Raw genomic sequence first — 22,489 nt, forward strand, 5'->3', positions numbered from 1 at the left:
AGAGACAGAGATGGTGAAAAAATGATATTCCAATGTGTGCACATTACTGTCCATGAAGGCAACTATTTGTCAGCTATGAAAGTTACCATGGCTTTTGCCCTGTAGGCTGACAGTGTTGTTTGTTTTTCAGCTGACAGTTACGTGGTTGCTGCTGCTGGCTGACAGATACAGCTTTCAACAGCTTTGCGAGGTGTTAAGTGGTGCGATGGTGCACTGAAATGGAGTGGTGTCAAAATGCCACATCAGCATGAGGTTTTAATAGTGGAGTGGAAAGATATAAAACAAACTGTAATGTCAGGTGATATTGAGAAGACATGCCAACTTACAACAGCCGCGATAGCAGTGTCTATATATCCTACCTCGCTTACCATTGTTGTAATTACTCCTCATTGGTTCCAGCACGCCATTTAACAACGCTTGACAACAACTTGATGCTAGTCCTGCCTGTTGTGCTGATTGGTTAACTCCCCGCAACGCTCATTGGTTGAGGCTGCTGTCAGCCCTAGAGTGGTCTCCTTTGGTCTGAATCAGGGACTCATGTTGTTCCAAAGTTGTATAATTGCCTAGAGTTGGTTCGTGTTCTCACGGCAGCATTTACAAGAGGACCAGATCAAATGCCTTGTGTGAGAAAGCTGCTCTTGATTGGTCAGAATTTCCATGTGGGAAAAATCCAGGAAGTAAAGCAAACGTTGAAGAAGAGTACACTTGCAAGATAAATGTGACACTTTCTAATGTCACAATGGAGGGACAACTACGCAGGTTGATTTTAGCGCTGCTCATCGTGGACTATATTGCTGTCATTGTTCATTTTAGTCAAACCATACAGTTTGAAAACGAGGCGCGGCTCCAACTAGAAAACAATGTTTTGATGCATTGGATGTGCTGAATGTGCATATTAAGGCAGTACAGGAGGAGGTGCACATTAATAATCCTCCAGGACTGTAACATGCTCATGTTTAACCCAAACAATGTGTCATGTGACTGCAGTTGCTTCACATCCAGGTCGGAACACCTTCTCACCACAAACCAACCACACCAGAGTTCCTTTGGAACCGGACTGAGACCACCTCTTCAAGAAGGTCTCAGTCCGGTTGCTTTGGTGTGTTCACACCTGCACAAACGAACTGCACTGAGGGAGCAAATGAACTTGAGTTTGATTGAACTGAACCAAACAGGGCAGGTGTGAACGCAGCCTGAGAAACTGTTGTTTCATGTCACGATGCCAGACCAGAATCAGTCAACTCAAACTCGATGGCGTGGGCGGATTCAAAGGTATGGACCAGGCAAAGGAAATGGCAGACAGTGGAACAACCTGAGTAACTGTGGAAAACAAATGCAGTGTATCCTGTGTTGTCAGTAATTCCTCAGCTCTGAAAACAAAACAAAAAAAACAGCAAGAAGTCCAGTTGCCTTGGCAACAGCAGCACCAATAGTAACACAACTTGGAAACGCTGGCGCAATTTACATAGATTCTGAATCCGTTTAATGCCATCTTTAATCACCTTACAGTTTGATACTTGCTGCTTTCAGTTGGTACCAAAAAGTACTGAGATTCAGTACCCAGCCGAGATGTGGCGGTACATGATGTGACATCTCAGTCTGACCAGCTCTCTACATGAAAAAGAAACACAAACCAAACTACTGCGTGGAGAACAAACGAGTGTTTAGGAGGAGTTTAGCCTTCAGCATGTTTATCCACAGCGGGAGGTTTTTCTCAGAGAACGAGTTTCTTTGTGCAGACTTCTGGGGTTTTTTTTTTTCTCTGTTTGCAGATTTGATTGTGAGAAATTGAGTCAAGATGTTGGACCTTCTTAGAAAACACAGCGGACAGAAACGGAGTAAAGAGAGCGACAATAAAACATGTCAGGAATCATGATGGGATCCTGAATCACTGTTGTTTCATTTACTCCTCTGTGTTCAGCCGCAGGGAGTTGACGTCAGGCCTTCTCTCCTCGCTGTCTCCAGACTCCTGCAGTTCCCACAACTGTTTCTGCACAGCTGAGTCACACTGCCCCACACACACACACACACACACACACACACACACACGCACACACTTCAACCACACCCCTCACAGAGCAATTTGTGAAAACACTGAGTTCTTGAATTACAAAATCCATAACAACCAGACTGGAGATGAACTTTGAATCGATCCTCTCGGGGCTGAAACCTTACAGCTCCACATCTGCTCACATTATTAGTGCAGTTGGTCACAGCGGGCATTGAACCCCCAACCCCTTGGCAGTGTTAGTGCCTTGCTCCACAGAGGCTCGCAGCATCAACTCTCCAAACTTTAATGTCTTGGTTGAAATAAAGCGCCTGGCAGCTCCGCTCCTTCCCTCCGTGTTCGACATGAAGGCGGGCTCGGGTTTCTCAGATGGATTAGTGGAACGTTGTGGAGGCGGGCAGGCGTTGGTGATCCTAATGATCACGTTAGCTCTGCTTTTCCAACAGCTTTGAAGCAGCGAGAGAGCGGAGGTTCAGGTTTCATGACTCGGACCATTAAAAACAGCGAAAAAACCAAAGGGACACTGGACTGAGTTTGGTGGCTGTGGAGCTGGCTGAACAAAAGCACACACACGAGGAGGAGCTGTGTGTGTGTGTGTGTGTGTGTGTGTGTGTGTGGTAAAGACAGTAGGGTTTAACCATTGTAGTTTTTGAGTTACTGATGGCTGGTGTTCTGTGCCTCGTTCTGTATGTACCTCCTGAGCTTTTGTTTGATTTGCATGTTTATTAGGATGAGAAAGACCTGATAAATACACTGCTCCAAACTAATTAAGGGAACACTTAAATCACACATCAGATCTTGATGAATGGATCATTCAAGTTGAAAGTTTTTACTGATGCACATTATTTAATGTGTTTGAAATCATCAACACACTGAGGGCTGGACTCAAAATCGAAGTGAAAAATGAAATCACAGCTGATCCAAATCATCATGTGCCTCAGTAGTGTGTACGGCCCCCCGCCTGCCTGTATGACCTCCTGACAACAGCTGGACTCCTGATGAGTCGAAGGATGGATCTCCTCCCAGACCTGGATCAGGGCATCAGTGAGCTCCTGGACAGTCTGTGGTGGACGCATCGATACATAACGTCCCATAGGTGCTCAGCTGGATTTAGGTCAGAGGAACGAGAGGGCCAATCAATGACATCACTGCATCCATCATCCAGGAACTGTCTACACACTCCTGCACCGGGAGGAACCCAGGGCCCTCTGCACCGGGAGGAACCCAGGGCCTCTGCACCAGGAGGAACCCAGGGCCCTCTGCACCAGGAGGAACCCAGGGCCCTCTGCACCAGGAGGAAGCCAGGGCCCTCTGCACCAGGAGGAACCCAGGACCTCTGCACCAGGAGGAACCCAGGGCCCTCTGCACCAGGAGGAAGCCAGGGCCCTCTGCACCGGGAGGAACCCAGGGCCCTCTGCACCGGGAGGAAGCCAGGGCCCTCTGCACCGGGAGGAACCCAGGGCCCGCTGCACCGGGAGGAAGCCAGGGCCCTCTGCACCGGGAGGAACCCAGGACCTCTGCACCAGGAGGAAGCCAGGGCCCTCTGCACCAGGAGGAAGCCAGGGCCCTCTGCACCGGGAGGAACCCAGGGCCCACTGCACCAGGAGGAAGCCAGGGCCCTCTGCACCAGGAGGAACCCAGGGATCTCTGCACCAGGAGGAACCCAGGGTCCACTGCACCGGGAGGAACCCAGGGCCCTCTGCACCGGGAGGAACCCAGGGCCCACTGCACCGGGAGGAACCCAGGGCCTCTGCACCAGGAGGAACCCAGGACCCACTGCAGCAGCATAAGGTCTCACAGTCGCTCTGAGGATTTCATCCTGGTACCTAACAGCAGTCAGGGTACTGTTGGCTCTGACATGGAGGTCTGTGTGACCCTCCAAGGATCTGCCTCCCCAGACCATCACTGACCCACCGCCAAACCGGTCATGCTGGATGATGTCACAGGCAGCATAACGTTCACCTCGGCGTCTCCAGACTCTTTCACGCCTGTCACATGTGCTCAGTGTGAACCTGCTCTCATCTGTGAAGAGAATGGGGCACCAGTGGTGGACCTGCCAGTTCTGGTGTTCTCTGGTGAATGATGGAGCTGCACGGTCCCACTAGAGGACGTGGGGCCCTCATGCCACCCTCATGGAGTCTGTTTCTGACAGTGTGGTCAGAAACATGCACACCAGTATTTTGCATCTCTTTGTGATCGCTTTTTGTCTTTTTGTAGACAATAGTGTCTCCCTGAGGTCATTTTGTGTCTCTTTGTGGTTCCTTTACATCTCTGTGGTCTCATTGAGTCTCTTTCTGGTCGGTTAACTTGAGTGACATTTGTGACACTTTGGATCCCTGGGCCTGTGCCCAATTGGGCTGTTCAGTGATCCATCCATGGGCAGAACACATATCATTTAAACAAAATGGACTAAAACATGTAAGAAATGGATTTTCAGTAGTTTAAGTCTGTCAACAAAGTAAAAACAAAGTATTTTTTCTTTGAGTAATACATACATATATATGTATATCCTTTTAGTCCAAGAAGCGTAGACAGACAGAGACAGTCAGAGTCTGAGGGTGGAAGTCGTGGTCTGAACCATAATGGCAGGGCGAGAGGGGGGGGGGGGGGGTTAACCAACAGGGAGGGAGAGATTGGCATCACAGAGTAACTCCGAGCATGAAAACACAAAGCGGCCACAAAACCATCCAAATGATGGGCCACATAAAGCTCTGCTGTTATCCACTGACAGAGACTTTCTTTGCTTATCAGCGTCTGATTTGGATTCCTCTCAGCCTGTTTGAAAATCACAAAGTTTGCACAACTTCAGAAGAATGCACATAAACACAGCCCTCCATGGTGAAGCGACCACACCGGAGGGAGCAGCCTGTTTGGAGGAGCGGGGCTGCGGTTCCCCTAACTCTCTTTGTTCTGATCAAAGTTCGGGTATCGGAGCAGAGATTCCTGCAGGGAAAGCATTTGGTCATGTTGTTTATCTGTGAGGGACGGTCAGTCGTGCTGCGTTTAGAGCTTCATAAACATGTCTGCAGAGGACAGTGTGTGATCGAGATAAAGACCAGAGGATGGCTGGAAAATTGGAGACAAAGCAACTTCTGTTGCTGCCTCCGATAAACGCCTTTATGAGGCGAGATGTGTGTCCGGGTCAAAAGAGCAACATGAAATGGTGGATTTTCTTTTCATTAGAGGTTCAAATGTCTGGAAGGACATTGGTGACTCCTTCACCAGCTGACAGTGTCCACACATGAGCACACGCTGCAGTACTGCAGTGACATTCCATAGGGACATTCTTGTTTTTGTGTGGCGGCCGCTGTGGTCAGAAGCTCCTGGGGACGAGAGTGTTGGAGAAACGCTGATTTGTAAAGTGAAACGTCTTCATTCAGTGTTTTTATGGATTAAATGCGCCGGGACCTCATTTATAAATGTTGCTTACGCACAAAATGGGGCCTGAAAGATGCACACGCCACTTCCTGCGCAAACGTTGTGATTTATAAAGATAAACTTGGCGGGAGAATGTGCACACCGGTACGTCAACTTTGATCCTTGTGCATGAACATTTTGGAGACGGGAGAAACTGGCGGCGCAGATGGTGAGGTGGTGAATTGAAGCCAGATTCAGACTTATAGATCCACGTAATCATAAACACCCAAGTCTGCAGTGTTAGAGATGTGTTCCTTTAGTGAGCCATTAGGACTACTACTGTATTTGCAGCACTATGTTCATATATCATACTTCCATCTTCAAATGATATAGAGCAGTGGATAGCACTGATTGATTATTAATTGTGACAAGGTGTATAACAATAGGTCTAATTGCTGGGTAAGCATATACACAGCGTGGTGACAGCCATGCGTAATGCTGCACAATGGATACGCTGGCACTGCTGGAAGATCACACCAATGGTAGGATCAGGACGGAGAGAGTTTTTAGGGACCATGAAGATTTCCTGGCCCATGATGATGACTGGCTAATAAGCCGATTTAGATTCCCTAGAGCAGTGCTCTTGGATCTGAACTGGGTCCAGTGTTAGACAGACCCACCCGCCGGAACCGCGCCATCCCAGTGCATATACAGGTGCTGACCACTCTGGGGTTTCTGGCAACCGGCTCTTTCCAGCGGGAATTAGCCGACAGGTATGTGTTTGATATGATTAACAATATATTGTGTTATATGTTCTGTCTAAAGCCCCTTTTGGGTATAATGCAGTTAAATTCTGTCCTTAGGTCTGAGATATCGCAGCCATCCTTCAGCACAATGATGCCAGCTGTTTTGGATGGCATTGTTAATATGACCAGTCGATACATCAGGTTTCCTTACACTGTGGGTGAACAGGCCAACATTAAAAGGCAATTTGCAGCAATGTCCGGTTTCCCAAATGTAATCGGTGCCATTGAGTGCACTCACACTGCTCTATCACCCAACAAAGGTGTGTAAAATTATTAGGGCGTGTGGTGTTCTGCTCAACGTGGCACTGAGGGACGCCATTCCCGTCCTGCCTGGCCTCCCTCCCCCCCAAGGCTCCGTGAAGGTGTCATGCGGCGTTTGTAGTCAGCAAGTAGGTTTCATTTTTTAACAAGATCTTTAATGGAGCTGGCAATTTCAGACATGACATCACACATGTTACTCATGATGTATTTGTTGGAGTTCGTCTCTGACTTCATTGAATGCACTGATGGTGTTCCTCTGCCTGCACTGGTGCTGGGGACAGCCAGGCCTTCAGCCACGGTGCCAGGACAAGCCGTGCCGGGAACCTCCTCGTCACCCACCGTTTCCAACTTTACAGTGACACAACACATTAGTCCACTGTGCCTTTTCACAAGTCTCTGTTGAACTATTTAATTTATACATTTAATAAACAGATCAAACTGTACTTAACCGGTGTCTTCTGTGGTCTCCGTCATATGTGTGTCTCCTTCCCTCTCCGACACTGTGCCACACACGCTGGCCGTCCCAAGGATGGAGGCTATTTTGGTGTCCAGCGGTGTGGGCTCGGGTGTGCCCTGACCCCCACCTGTAGCAGACACGCTTTGACGGTGCCATGCCACTCTCCTCTTGGCCTCCACCTCTTCTTCTTCACCTCTCACACTATTTACGGTGGTGACGACGTGCTGCCACTCACTTGTTTCTCTTTTATTAGTGATGCCATACTGTGGCCACCAAATATCATAATTTTCCTGGCCTCCACCTCCCCCACAAGCACCTCTGTTTCGTTCTCTGTGAAATTCCTTTTCCTCGTCTTCTCTGCCATGATTGAGCGTCAAATGACATTGATCAGCAGGCAAAAATATTCATGAGGTACTTTGCATTGGCCATTCATGGTAGATTGTGGGTGTGTACAGGGCGGGATGTGAGCTGAATCCACCTGCAACCTTTTAGGTGGACTGTGATTTATAAAGGGAAAAGTGCTTGCAGGTGTGTGTGTGCACAGTTTTAAAAATCAGATTATTTTGTGGTGCACACCATTTTCAGCTTTTGGGCACACGTACACTTAAAGTAGGATCCTACCAGTGTTTCAAGAATGAGGCCCCCGGTCTGTTTGTTTTGGAGAGGAGGAGACTTCTGTGGATAATTCAGCTCCTGCTCAGCCGTGTGCTTCACTTTCTAGTGTTCCCTGGAAACAGTCTCTGTTGTCGTGTGGTTTTTTTGTTTGTTTTTTTTCGCAGGTGCAACTTGGTGATATTTTCTTAACTTGCAGTACGTTCAGCTCCCACAGCCTCAGTACTAAAGGGTTAAACGCTCTGAGATTTAGAGAAGACTTGAGCTTTAGGAATGACATGAGCAGAGTTTCTATCAAACTGGCATCATCAGCTGCATCAGTGATCAGATATTTTTTAACTCCACATCTTTTAAGAAACGTAACTTTCTCCAAACATTATGTCACTGTTGCCACTAACAAACACAAAGACTTTCATTTGAAATATGAGAAAAACATGTTTTATTTTTTCCTCCATCATAAACTAACGGGGCAGATGACTGAAGTCAAACATGGTTTCACAGCCTCATTTTATCCTCCAATCAACAACAGGAAACACGTCACATGACAGTTCTACAATGTTGAACTCTCTCATCAAGTAAAGGTTCCCTGTGGAGTTTTAGACCTTTGTCAGACCTCGCTGAATGTAAACGTTAGCATTAAACTCCACAGGACTCCTTCTGATTACTCAGGTTTGATCATTCAGATGTTACAAACATGGAAACAGGATCTACAGCTCAACCCTTTTTTTCTTCACACTGTATGTACAAATAATTACAAAACAAGTCGCGTCCCTTAAAGAATTTCTTTTCAGTAGCAAAAGCAATATGTCTGCCACCATGTTGGTTTGTATAAAACAGCCCAGAGGAAAACGTTGGCATTGTACCTTTCTGCAAACCACGTATGGCACGTTACATTTGTACGTTTGATGTCAGCGTTTCTAAAGTGACGCAGAATATGAACTAGAGATTTTGATTAATTTTGCTTCTGGTAGTCCGACACCCATTAACCGGTAACTAACAGGTTAATGTTTTATATATTAAAAACACAAATGAGGTGAAATACTAGAGGCCTCTCCTTTTGCTCTGGCGCTCCACTGACTCTGAGAGCTTTAGCACTGCATTTCAAATCGCTACTCATTTAGAGGTGGCGAAATTTAAATGTTTTGCCTTTCATTTTATTTTCTGTTGGATGTGCTGACAGACAGGCAGCTGGTTGTGTTAACACATAGAAACATAGCCCTGCTGGTTAGCTAATGTTAGCCTTGCCTGTTCTACACTGCACTAAGTTAGCTAGCAGCGCCATTCATTCACTATTATTGCTGGTAATGCTGTCCTGGTGTCAAGGTGACGTTACTGTGAGACATGGTGGCCACCCTCCAGTCTCTCCCCACAAGTAGCGTAAAACTTTTATGAGTAGCCCCGGCTATTATTTGCTTACGTCACTGAACTCAGCAGGCCTATATTTGGGACAGGCCTTTTGTGTCCTTTCATATAAAACTGTTGCCCAGCGAGTTTGGGAAATACAATTAAATAGTTTATCTGAACCAGTCCGAATATTAGGTGTGTAAAAATTAGGCTTCTAACGTATCAGTTATGTGTTATGTTACGGCACTTGTTTAACGGCATCCGGCACACCGACACAACACCTTTTCCTGCTAAAACAATTATTATTTTTACAATTAATTTTTAGGAAAAACGCTTTTGATTCTGTTGATCAGTGGACCCTTACAGACTGAAGGAATATAAATAACTTACCCAGTAGTCACCACTTGTTTATTCGTCATGCTGGTAAATCTGAACGCATTACGGTCTTCTTTCAGTAAAATGAAATCAACCGAGCTCACCGTAGGTAGCATCTCCATATTGACAAAAGTTTAAACATTAATATTTGTATGTGATCTAAACAGCTAACTGACATTAGCTCAAGTAGGCAACTAACATCCTGATTTTATACATCCATAAAAATTAACTGCTTGGCAACCAGACCAGGCCTCTGATTGAGACAGGCCTTTACTGGTCAAAATGTGTAGCCACACCAGGCTAGTAACAGGGACTGGGCGTTTAATTGAAGTTTTACGGGTATGTGTCTGTGCAGGTTGGATACTTTGACGGGGCGTAGTAACTGTTTATCATTTTTAATTTGGCCAATCAGAGGCTTACAATCCCCATCAATCAAAAGCTGATTTCACCAATACGCTGACAGAACAAGCTGTCAGTCAGTTTTTAAATTCAGCCAATCACTTCACAGTATTATAAGGGGGGGGGGGGGTAACAAAGTAAATCCAATTCGTTCTCTGGGGTTTTCATTACTTTGCAGACATTAACTTTATAAAGCTACTTCATTATTAATTCAGCTGGTTGTGATGATGCAGCAGTCTGACAGTAAATATTTTTTAGGTCGTCATTGTAAAAATAACCTCGGCTTTGGATTCAAAATTGCCAGTTTAAAGTGGAAGTAGACAACTTTTCCACTAGCTAGCGCACTCGCTTGCTAGCTACTACTAGCTTAGCTTGCTAGCCTAGCGTAGCGCTTACTTAAATAGGGATAACATTATTTAATACTGTCTCTTTTTTAGACTTTAGAATATGTTATGGATCAAATCCTGATAATGACACAAATCATTCTGTGGGGGTTAAAATTCATCCACTTATTTACAGATGGGGTTTTTTGCCATGTAAGTCAATGGGAAAAAGTCTTTTTGGGCTGCAGGGCATCACGTGACTGTGTAGTTTCACTGTTTGTCCACTACAAAAAATATGTCTTCAAAACCTGGTGCGCTTCCTGGGAAAAAAACACTAGGGAGGTGCTCAAGTGTTTTTTGTGTCTAAACCTGAACACGTTCACCACAGCAATGTTGAAACAGGTTTTATACATTACATAATATTGTACAAATGTAATGTATCTGCTGTTAGCGGAAATGTACAATGCCAACCATTTCCTCTGGTGACTGGTGTGTATAAAAAAGACCCTCAGCAGCAACATCTGTCTGTAACCACCCAGCCTTCACCCCCCCACCCTCTCCATTTACATGTAGAGTACTAACAACAGAACATCCTGGCAAACATACCAACAAAACGGCATCAGGCGGACAAAGTACAAAACATTTAGTTGAGGCACAAAAATGCCCGAATCCAAAAGGCTAAAAAACTATTCTTTCAAGAACACTTTTAGCGTTAAAATATATATAAAAAAAATCATTAAGAAGTCTTGAGTTTACAAAGCTGTCAAACTCCAAACAAAATTCATAAATTAAAGAAAAGGAATATCTTAAGGCTCTTGACGATTAAGTTAATAAATCAAATTTGCACAATGATTAATTAAAACATTATTTACACATCTATACAGAAACATTCTACATGGACGGTTCTTCATATGGACTCAAATTTTCCCCCCAAAAACAAAATAAATATTTTTCCAAACTGGTCAAGTGCTGTGTTGCAACAAAGCACTGACTCAAAGATACCAGTCGTGCATGTACGTCTCTTAGCAAGGCTCCTGCACACCCAGATTCTGTCCTTTACGAAGGCGTCCACATAATGGGAGATCCAGCCAACCGCAGTGGACCGTTCAGACCAGCGTCATAAATTAAACAGCAAAATCCATCTCGACGTTCAGTCCTGAACAAAAGACGAATATAAAAAAGAACCAGAAGTCTTCCACCACTGGAGGGGGGGGGGGGGAGGGGGGGGGTCTGATCTCTGAGGACCATGTGTTCATTCTGAACCCCGCTGGTTATACAATATATTCTATCCTGTTAACACTCTGTGTCTGCAGCTGCCTGTTGTCCTGTTTGCTAGTCCAGTGTGGGGGTTTGCCTGTTGTACAGTGGGGGGGTCGTTCCTCCCAGTCTACCAGCGAGTACGCCGGCGGTGCCCGGGGGAACCTCGCCTTCTGTAGCCTCTTGTCCATCTCGTCCTCATCTGATTGGCTTCCAGTGTCCGACTTCCGGATCTTGGCGTTTACGGTGTTCTTGTCCTCACAGAGGTGGTGATGGAGAAGGTGGTGGTGTTGGTGGTGGTGGTTGGGGGGGTTTTTCTCAATGGGGTTCTTGATGTGGTTGAGCTGCTCCCGGGCGGCGCTGACGCTGTTGTGGAGGGCGTTGTTGTCCTCGGTTGCTGGTGCCAAAGATGCCGCCGACTGCGTCCTGACCCCAGTGTGGGCACTTTGCTTCCTCCGCCTCCTCACGCACCACAGCAACATCGAGGCGATCGCCAACACCCAGACAACGATGACCACAGAAACCAGCAGGGGCACGAGATGGTCTGCTGGACAGACAGAAGAAAGGAGGTCAATAAACAACTCAAGACTCTTGATTTAAAAACTAGACTGTGCACATCGTTTTAAAAATTTTGAACAAAACTGTAACTGAAGGACCGGCCTGACATTTTGAAATTTGTTTCCTGCTTTAGCCAACATCAGACAAGAAGATGGATATCATGGATGGATGTGACCTCTGTGTGTCCCGTACGCAAATTTGCGAAAGGGCTTTCACATCGCCACGCAGTAACTCACGGCCTCCAGTCAAGTTAATGAGGGAAAGGTGGCACTGGGGGAGTGGCTTCCAACATGGCGGTAGCGCTATAAAGTGGTTGCCGCTAGGGTTGGGTCGGTTTTCGGTAATACCAATTTGGTTTGGTACTCCGTCCGCACCAGTGTCACACAAAAGACTGTTCGGCATGTATTTTTCACATCGCGGGGATTTTTCATGGACATTTTTACACAGAGTCCGCTCTGCTTATAGTAAGCCTGAGTCTGTGAGCACCTGTGTCTGCCTCTTCACCAAGCGCACAGCGAGCAGGAGAGAGAGGGGGGTGGGGCGGGGACTGAGCTAGGGGGTGTGAGTGCACAAGCGCTGAAGCCTCTACTGTAGCCTGGAGTTTGTTTAATAGTGACGGGGAGTCGATAATGGCGGACAATTTAGTCTCAAAGAAATCAAAGAATGCGCCACTATGGCAACACTTTGGTTTTGAGCCAGACGAAGGAGGCAACTCTTGTTTGCACTGATTGAGTAAGCTGCAAAATTTATTTGTAAGGAATAAAAGAAACAACTTGTTACTGTCACTCTGTTGTCCTAAGGTCGTTTTTTATTTTAAATGAGTCAACTGCGTCCCCAAGTGGCAAAAATCCGGTATTACCGACTTGATGCGTTTTTTTACAAAAAGCGGACCATTTTTTTATTTATTTTTTCATACCGACCCAACCCTAGTTGCTGCCCACATGCACACTCACAGATTTTGCTCTGCCATGCTGGCTTCATAATGTTCTGGTGGTAAATTGTCCCAGTATGTGGAAATCTTTGGCTATGTCAGTGATTTCTGTCGCTACAAGCTAGCTTGCACTTCTTCCAGTGCTCACTGAAGCACCTGCCTGTGGATCATAGCAGCAGCAGCAGCAACCACTTTAAAAAACACTTTGGTTTTGGGGGGAACAATCTTGCCTGTAGGCAGTTGTCAGGGTGGGTATTGCACTGTGCAGTGAGAGCAGTTTTAAACTGTTAGTTACAGGTTAATGGGTGTCGGGCTATCAAAAGCAAAATGAATCTAAAGTGACCCGTCTGCTCAGTCGGTAACTCAGACGTCATCACAAAGTGTCAAAACTGTTCAAAAATAGTCTTTGGCATCAAGAAAGCCACTAAGTGCTCCTTCTAATTTAGATTATTTTGTCAAACTATAATTCCCAAAGTCAAGAATGAAGTTTTCTGCTCAAATAAATGAGAGTCGTAAAGCGCTGATGCTTTTTCCATTCAGTGGCTCACCGTTGGGGTTGTGGCTCTGTCGTCTCTGGATCCGAACCTCTGCGATGGCGCTGATGATGGTGCTGTTGGCGCTCCTCTTGCTGACCAGATCCATGATCCTGTCTGTGATATCCTTGACAAAGGTCAGACCTCTCCTCTGGTCGTCTGTCGACTGAAATATTCAACACAAAAACTCCATTACAGCCTGTTTATCTGTGACAGTTCAGTCTAAATAAACGCTGGTACCCTCTAATCACTGATTCATGCAACACAATAAGTCATGAAAGCTTTTCCATTCCTAAAAAAAATCATCTGGCACAGTGGATGCATTTTATTTCTCTGGCTGCAGCAGCGACAGTGTTGGGGCTCTTATCTCCAGATTCTTGCTCCATTTCCATGTTCTAATTATAGAATAGGTTTGGATTTAGACTCTAGACTTTTGGTAAATGTTAATGTGATGTACTGGAAACCAGAGGAAATCAGGACCAGATCACATCAGCTGATGACAGCTTTATAATCATCACACTACGCTGCAGAGTTTTCTTCTGCTTTGGTCAAACACTAACGCCGACTGACTCTCAGACCAGATGTGACTCACGATGGCTACGTGGATCTCGTTGTTGGCGCTGAGTGAAGGCTCGCAGGTCATGGAGACGGAGGAGTCGGAGGACAGATTCTTGACGACGTAGAGGCTCCTGAGCTCACGACAAACCTGCTCCACCGTCACACCCTGTAACACACACCAGAGGAACGACATCAGCAACCACAGCACCGTGAAGGTATCAGATATTCTGTGTGACGGTAACCGACAGCGGTGGAGGAAGTATTCAGACCCTCATACCACACTGTGAAAATACTCTGTTTCAAGTCAAAGTCCTGCATTGAAAACGTTCCTTCAGTTAAAGCATGTAGATATAATCAGGAAAATGTCCACCTGTGACTGTTACACCAACCAAACCACCCAATTTTCACATTTTCTATTGCCCTCTCTCGGTTTCCTCTCAGGGACACGACTGTCCCGTATTTCTCCAGATTTCTGACAAATTTTCACACCCTGTTTCTGGCGCTGTAAAGTAGACCAATGACTCGTCGACAAGTCTACCGTTCGTACCTGCCAGTATTGTAAGTCAGGTTTCCATGTCTTTTTAATACAAAGCAGGCAGAGGTGCTCTATCAGTACTGTGAAAGTAACTAAACGCTCGGTCCGTATAAAGAAACTGTGCCTGTAACCCAGCCGTCAGAGCTTATGATATCACACCTGCACAATATAAAAGGTAGAAACTGCCGCTGCAGGAGGGCGGGGTGATGTAGACAAAAGTTCATATCTCGGTTCTCTCCATGTTACAAAATAGACTACAACCACCGAGAAGAACATCAACGCGCGATGATCCACCTCACACACTAACAAGCAGCGCATCACTGTACTGCACCTGTGCTGCTGCGCTCATTTCATTCATGTCACAGACTGATGTAGCGCAGCACGTGCAGCGTACAGACCGATGTCACACTGTAGACTAATGACCAGACAGATTAAACAGAGGAGCAGCTCTGTGTCTCTGGGTGTTGATGGAGAACAGCGTTATGTAACGCAACTTGACCCTATATTGATATAAACGGTGTTGTCTAAATTTATATCTCGCTTGAAAATATATTGATATATCGTACATGGTGGCTACATCACGCAGCCCTACGCTACAGTGCCGTGACAGTCATTCCCAGACTGCAACCATACTGAGACAGACTGAGATACTGAGAGCGCAGATGTGGAAACAGTGACCAATCAGAGCTGAGAGGACTGTTTTGGGAGGGGGACTTAAAGAGACAGGCGCTAAAACGGAGTGTTTCAGACGGAGGGTGATTAAAGGTGTATTCAGGCAGGAAGTGTGAGAAAAACAGGTGTTTTTAAACAATGTTTGGTAGAAACCACAAATACAAGTGTGATGCTGAAAAGCTCCAGTGTGTAGGATTTAGGCAGATATATTGTCCGAACTGAAACATGATATTTTCTTTAGTCAGCTGAAAATAAGAATCACTGTGTTTTCGTTCCCTCAGAATGAGACATTTATATCTACACAGGGAGCAGGTCCTCGTCTACAGAGATCTCCCTGCTGCACCGCCATGTTTCTACAGTAGCCCAGAACGGACAAACCAAACACTCTCTGCATCTCAAAGTAAAGGATGCTTCCGTGGTAGGATGGGTCCTTCCAAGTTGGGCCCTACAGAGGCTGCGTGAGACTCTTTCCTAGCATTCGGTGATCACACATTGGAACAGGCTAGCAAGTGCCTTGGTGTGCATCACTGAGAGGCCCCGCCTTCAATTCTGGCAAATTGTGTGCAAAGTATCATGGGTACTTCATCCCTGCTGAGGATGCAAACATGCATTTTTAAAAATTCTCTGAATAAAGACTCAGTCCTCTATAGGATTCAATTCACTCTTTGACATCGGTGGGATTCGATGACATGGCCTCCTTGAAATTCAGCCGTTTAAGGATCTTTCCTCGACCTTAAGAAGCACCAACTCACTCTAGATAGGGACACTTGCGTTTTTGTGTTGGTCACCATAGTTACCAGACGCTCTGCAACAAGAACGTCACAAAAACACAGATTTTTTTAACACTGAACAACTTTATTTAGTGTTTTTACCGGTTTTAATCAGCTGCTCTGTTTGTTTTAAGAGGAAGAGACCTCTGAGGATAATTCAACTCCTGAACAATGAACAATGAAGGAATTCTACCCAGAAGTTTCAGCAGGTTGCAATCTGCAGTCCTCACCACTAGATGCCACTAAATCCCCCTAAATTTTACACACTTCATTTAAACGAAAGATGAAGGCAGTTTGTAAAATGTGCTGTTTTGATTTTTCCATCGAGCACGAGGGTCGCAGGGTGTGATGAACTGAATGAATTACAACTGAATACTAGTTCATGCCAGAGATTCACGCAGGTTCAGGTCAGAGAGTCGAATCATTCTGTATCCTTTCCTGAGAACTAATAGTATTTAACATTAAAGTGTGGCTGCAGTTCATTCGTTAAACGTCACCAAACGCAGGAAACAAAGTCTCTGAAACTCAGATTTTTCTGGAGGAGAACCTTGAAAAATCTGAGTTTCAATCTGCCGACCTTTGCTCAGTGTGCAGATAAAGTTGGACAGAGAGAAGATGAAGGAGGAAGACGGCGGGAAACCAAACTGACCGTTGCCATGATGTCCTTGTTGAAGGTGAAGGTGACGTTGGCGCAGCTGCTCTCTGAGTGACACCTGGCTGTGGGCGGGACCCGGTGGGTGGGGCTCCAGCACTCCCCCTGGCTGGAGCAGGGCTTCACGAAGCAGCGTTCGTCTCGCACCGCAAAGCAGGTCTGACCGGCCGGACAGTCGGCGCCATGAGGCTTACTGTGGAGGCTGCAGGGTTTAGGTCCACACCACAGCTGCCAGAGACAAAACTGTCTGGTCAGTTTTTACATTTTACTGTGACGAAACAGAACGACATCCATTTCCTTAGTTCAGAATGAAATACACTTTTAACTACTTTCCTACTTTCCAATATAATATTGCCACACAAAAATGTTGTGATACAATGCTGTACTGATTTCCCCCACTCCTAGTTTTTTTACACAGTACACAGTACTCATAACCATGAGGTCTCCGCTGTACCTTCGTGCAGGTGATCCTCCCGTTGTGACAGCGGCAGGTGTTGCAGTCTTCGTCCCATCTGCTTCCATCCAGAGCCACCAGCCCTCCGACCACACAGGGCCTCCCCGATGCTGCAGCACAAAAACCACCAGCAGCACCATCACCACTCAACTCTGATCAACACCAACACCGACTTCACACGAGTGAATCTTCAGATCACAGTACCAGCAGTTACATTTACTCTACTCTACTCTTTTGAATCCTGATTTTTTGTTTTCATGCCGAGGACAGAGACATTATGTGAACATCAAGTCTCAAAACTGTTACAGCATAAAAACTCCTTTTAAAAAAGCACACAAACTGTGTGAGGTTTTACCTTCCTGGCAGCGGGGGCCAGTTCTTCCTGGTGGACAGACGCAGCGGTAGCCGTTGATTTCATCCACGCAGGTGGAGCCGAATGAGCAGGGAGACGACTGGCACTCGTTGATGTCTGAAAGAGATGAGGGTCAGTTTTTATTTTAATGTTAAATATATTTCTCTGTCCTCAGTAACACAGAGAGGCTGAGAACTATTTACACAGAGCTGTCAAAGAGAAACATCTGCAACTGAGTTTTATTATTGATTATCTGTTTGTTTTTTCAACTAATCATTTAAATAATAAATTGACACAATAGTGAAAGAATGTCTATTACAGGGAGATTTACTTAAGCATCAGTGTCTCTTTTCAGAAATCATGACCCAGTTACTCAAGATGATCCACAGACCTTGTTGTGAACAGTTTCATGTAGGAACCATTTCTACCGACCTGCACCCACCAACTGCATCACTGTGCAGAAGAAGTGTTCATCTAATCATGGACAAGAGGCTCGTGACATAAATGGCATCCTCCTCAACTGAGCTTGAGCCTCAGCGGGGTCGGGTACCCAACGGTTAACCCACAAAAAGCTGAGCAACAGGTACAAATATGTGTATATATAAACTCATGAGTAAAAATGAACTCCACGTCGGCAGGCAGCAGGTGAGAACAAAATCTATTTTTAATTTTTCAGAATAAAACAGAGTAAAAAGCTGTGCAGTATATGTGTAATATTCTAACATCTAAATCTCTATTATCAAGCTGCAGTTGCTTTTATTTTGAAAGTCAGTGACACAAGTGTAACCTCTGACCCCGTGGTCACATTGGTCACCGACGTGGAGGACTCCAGCCATGAAACTTTGCAGCCCGAGGATGAGGTGGCAGCCTACATGGAGTTCAAGACACCCAAGGAGGATCCTTTGGAGGTTTGATGGTGGTGGAAGAAGCATGCTAACATGTTTCCTAACCTGGCAGTGACTGAATGTTTTCACCATCCAGTCAAAGAGACGGAGGACCAGCTTCATGTGAGGGACTGGAGCCTGGGGGGGGTTAATCACAGGTGTGGCTTTGACTTCGACATAATGACAGGTAAAAGGTCAGTTCTGGTACTGAGCCTTATGGGTACGGGCGGGTTTTCAGAAATGGACCCCGCAGGACTCCAACATTAGCTAGCTCAGTGTTGCTAGGTGAGCTAGCAGTAGATGCACACTTCTCTCTGCGCAGTGATACAGTTAGCAGGTGTAGTTCAGCAGAAAGAAAATAGTTCCTACATGAAACACAACAAGGTCTGTGGATTATTCTGAGTAACCAGGTCATGATTTCTGGAAAGAGACACTGATGTTGACCATCTAGTTCCACTACATAGACTCTGTATCTCACACCAAAACTGTCTACACGGATACACAGCACTACAGGTGAGAGGAAAAATATGTAGTTTAGATTTTGGGGTGAACTGTCCCTTTAACGTAAAGGAACGGAGGTAGAAAGAGACGGAGCTAAAGTAAGACGACAGAACAGCAAAGCAGAAAATGAGAAAGGCACAGAAAAAGAAACAGGAAACACATTAGGAATAATAAAGGACAGCAGATGAGCAGAGGGATAGATGTTTGTGAAAGGGTCAAAGGTCAACACTCACTGATCCTGCAGTCTGGGCCAGCGAACCCCGGAGCACATTCACATCGATACCAGTTGTCTCCATCCACACAGGTCCCGCTGTTGTAACTGCAGGAGGACAGAGAGGAGCTTTAACACTGTGTGCAACAACAAGACTTTTATTCTGGAAAAAAAAACAAGTGAGGTTTTTCCTGTCTGAGTCATTTCCCCGTGAAAAAGCAAAAAGGTTGCTATAAATCAATAACCCTGACTGTACTGAGCTGGAGCCCTCATACCCAACACTCATCTAAACTACACGCTGAAAAATATTATATTTCTTATTTGTGTTTTCTTTTTAAGATACGAGCCGTCTCAGACTCTGTGGCTTGCAGAGAGGAGAGTAGGAGCTGAGCAGATAAAAAGTGAAACTGGCAGCGAGCAAGTTGTTTTGTTCCAGATCTGATTTGCTGAACGAACGCATGACGAGGAGGAGGAGGAGGCCAAAAAGGAGAACTTAATGTTGGATATGAGTTTATCACTACAAACGTCACAGCTCTCACCGTCAGAACATGACGTTTTGACTGGAGCTGAAGGATCACATGCTGCTACCAGACATCTCAAGCTTTGAAAACTAATTTCAGAAATATTTTATCAATGTTTTCTTTTGTTTTACAGAACAGCAGCCGTCATCAACATCAGACTGTTCAGTTAACTCGGCTCACTGTGACTGAACTCAAGGATTTTAGTGTGTGTGTGTGTTGAACTCACCAGGGATGAGGACTGCAGTCGTTGGCATCTGGAAAATAAAGAAAAAAATATACTGTGTTAGACTTCAGTCACTGTGTTCGCCACATCGCACAGGTTTGAACCTCTTCAGTCTGACTCTGGATGAGAATATCGATCAAATCAAACATCCTCTGCAGCTCGGACAGGGCAACACTTTTTCTCTACAACTTTAGGACAGACTACGATTTAAGTTTGACACAGACATCGATGGTAACCAGAGCACAGATCCTTTTCTTTGAGCTGCACAAACATCAACAACGATGAGATAAAAGCGAGTCACTCACTGTGGCTGCAGGTGGCGCCCTCCCAGCCCTCCTTACAGACACAGCTGAAAGAGTCTCCGTCCACCACACAGGTTCCTCCGTTCTCACAGGGACTCGGCAGACAGCTGCTGTTCTTCGCTGGAGACACAAACACGACTGTCAGACGTCTTCACTGGAACACAGACACGCTTTAAAAATGAAAAAGAAAACGTGGCGTCATGCTGACCAATGTTACAGGTGACGCCATCCCAGCCAGCGGCACACAGACACTTGAAGGTGTCGCCCTCGTCGTAGCAGGTTCCTCCGTTGTTACAGGTCGCCTCGTCGCACTGACTCTCTCCTGGAAATAAAAACAGACATCAGCGAGTCGGAAAATGAACATCTGGAAAATGAACATCTGGACACCTGCAGGGCTCAAACAACACACACATTTTATGTTTGTGGGAACTCCTCCTGTCCTGTTTGAGAAGGAGAATGTTCTTAACACACAAAGGAACTCTTCATCCTTCAGTTTATCACCAACATTCCCCCCCACACACACACACACACACACACACAAACTCACTGGAGTGGCAGGTCTTTCCCTTCCAGCCATTGTTACACTCGCAGTAGAAATCGTTGACCAGATCTCGACAGACGCCGCGGTTCTGACAGGGAGCAGAGCTGCAGTCATCGACGTCTGCGCAACAAGAAACAAAACGTCAGAGCACATCCAACGTGTCCGCTCTGCACCGAGCTGAGGATGGAGGAGGAGGAGGAGGAGGAGGAGGAGGAGCAGGACTCACTGTTCTGGCAGGTGGGTCCGTCCCAGCCGTCGGCACAGATACACTGATACTGACTGACTTTATCAATGCAGGTTCCTCCATTCAGACAGGGGGCGCTCTCACAGTCGTTTATATCTGACAGACGCAAAGAATTATTTTTTTTTTTTCAGTTGCGTTGTTAAAGTAAATGTAAATAAACAGAATACAAAAAAGAAAACCAGATTATTATTATGGGATGGACAAAAACACAAAGCAGAATGTAATATTAATGTTTGGACTCACTCTCGTGGCAGTATGTCCCGGTGAATCCCTCCTCACACTCGCAGCTGAACTGCCCACCGGCCTGACTGCGACATCGCCCGTGAGGGCCGCAGACGTTGGATGAAATCAAACGCACCCCGCCCGGCGTGCTATTGGACGCCACCGCCACTGTGCAGCTGTCAATCACTGGAGGAGGAAGGAAGTATGCTCATTTATTCTTCTGACTCAGAGTTAGAGGCTCAGATTGACACCACTCTCATGTCTGTACAGTGAATATGAAGCTGAATATGAAGGTTAGCTTAGCTTAGCATAAAGACTGAGACAAATGACACAATCCTTCCTGTGAGTATAGAATTACATTATAGTTTCTGTCCAGGAAGTTCCAGGAAACAGAACCATAAACCAGAGTCTGGATATGATTAAAAGTCTTTTCTAAATACACTTTCCACCCGTGTGAGCACTCGAACACGAACGAGATGACTAACGAGTGAACATGGAGTGCATGTGAACCTTTGCAGGGCGTGGTGCGGCAGTGGTCCTTCAGGTGAGAGCAGTTCTTGCCCTCGAAGTCTTCGGGACATTTACAGACGTAGTCAGACGCCAGGTTGAAGCATCGGCCGCCGTTCAGACACGGACTGTGGAGGCAGTAATCGATATCCAGCTGTGGACAGAGAGAACGATTCAGCTTCTCACTGTGACAAACGACACGTCAGCATTTCATGTGTCTATGGCACCTGTACAATACACATCACCATGGTAACCACTAACAGATCGCCAACAGACCTTTGAGAGGACTCCAGGGTGGCTGAAGATTTCAGATGTTAATGACTATAATAATTTTTTGACAGAAGCCAATCAGAAGCCAACAGACTGTCGATATCTTTAAACACACTCTCTCTTTAAGAGCTTCAGTTACATCACCACTATCTGACGTCTGTTAGCTGAGAGCAGTATTTACCAGTTTGTGGGTCAGATCCTGGTGTGCTGGAGAGAAGTTTGTGTTAACCAGCCAGACAAAGACGTGGTGTACAGTTACAGCGATTATCTCAGGAAACAATGAAAGGAGAAGAGGAAGAATGTGGAGGAGGAGGAGGAGTTTAAAGCTCCAGTGTGTAGGATTTAGGAGATGTATTTATAGAAATGGAATATAATTTAAGAAGTCTGTTTTCTTTAGCGTGTAATCGCCTGAAAATAAGAACAAACGTGTTAGAGTGAAGCTTCACTGCTTCTCCTCCGACAGCACTCGTTTCACTGTACTCTTAATGAGACTGTCACTGGTGCACCTCAGATCCAAGGAGGAAATGCTCAGCGGCAGTTCTGACTGCTTATTTCACTCATAATATACACTCACCAGCCACTTTATTAGGTACACCTTGCTGGTACAGGGTTGAAGCCCCTTTTTAATTCTTGGTATCACAGATTCAACAAGGTGCTGAAACATTCCTCAGAGAGTTTGGTCCATATTGACATGATGACATCACACAGTTGATCCATGATGAGAATCTCCCGTTCCAGCACATCCCAAAGGTGCTCTATTGGACTGAGATCTGGTGACTGTGGAGGCCATTGGAGTACAGTGAACTCATTGTCATGTTTGAGATGATGTGAGCTTTGTGACATGGTGCG

At 45.8% G+C, this 22,489-nt stretch overlaps 1 protein-coding gene across 3 annotated transcripts in view; it reads right to left on the reverse strand.

The window, feature by feature from the left end:
- Window positions 1–7,926: 7,926 nt before the first annotated feature.
- LOC126389800 (protein jagged-1b-like) overlaps window positions 7,927–22,489 on the reverse strand; it is a 47,463-nt gene continuing 32,900 nt past the window's right edge. The window contains exons 13-26 of one of the 3 annotated variants that reach the window (XM_050043689.1): window positions 21,374–21,524; window positions 20,885–21,049; window positions 20,624–20,737; window positions 20,404–20,517; window positions 20,065–20,178; window positions 19,860–19,976; window positions 19,558–19,585; window positions 18,833–18,918; window positions 17,218–17,331; window positions 16,863–16,972; window positions 16,406–16,636; window positions 13,814–13,945; window positions 13,237–13,387; window positions 7,927–11,743 (exon numbers count right to left, since the gene is read on the reverse strand). In XM_050043689.1, coding sequence (XP_049899646.1) covers window positions 11,214–11,743; window positions 13,237–13,387; window positions 13,814–13,945; window positions 16,406–16,636; window positions 16,863–16,972; window positions 17,218–17,331; window positions 18,833–18,918; window positions 19,558–19,585; window positions 19,860–19,976; window positions 20,065–20,178; window positions 20,404–20,517; window positions 20,624–20,737; window positions 20,885–21,049; window positions 21,374–21,524 — 2,157 coding nt within the window. In that variant the 3' untranslated portion in view covers window positions 7,927–11,213. Of the gene's footprint in view, window positions 11,747–13,236; window positions 13,388–13,813; window positions 13,946–16,405; window positions 16,637–16,862; window positions 16,973–17,217; window positions 17,332–18,832; window positions 18,919–19,557; window positions 19,586–19,859; window positions 19,977–20,064; window positions 20,179–20,403; window positions 20,518–20,623; window positions 20,738–20,884; window positions 21,050–21,373; window positions 21,525–22,489 lie in introns of all 3 variants that reach the window. The other 2 variants (XM_050043688.1, XM_050043690.1) reach the window with 2 other exon arrangements.

This window comes from Epinephelus moara, chromosome 5 (genome assembly GCF_006386435.1).
Source record: "Epinephelus moara isolate mb chromosome 5, YSFRI_EMoa_1.0, whole genome shotgun sequence".
Taxonomy (NCBI): Eukaryota; Metazoa; Chordata; class Actinopteri; order Perciformes; family Serranidae; genus Epinephelus; species Epinephelus moara.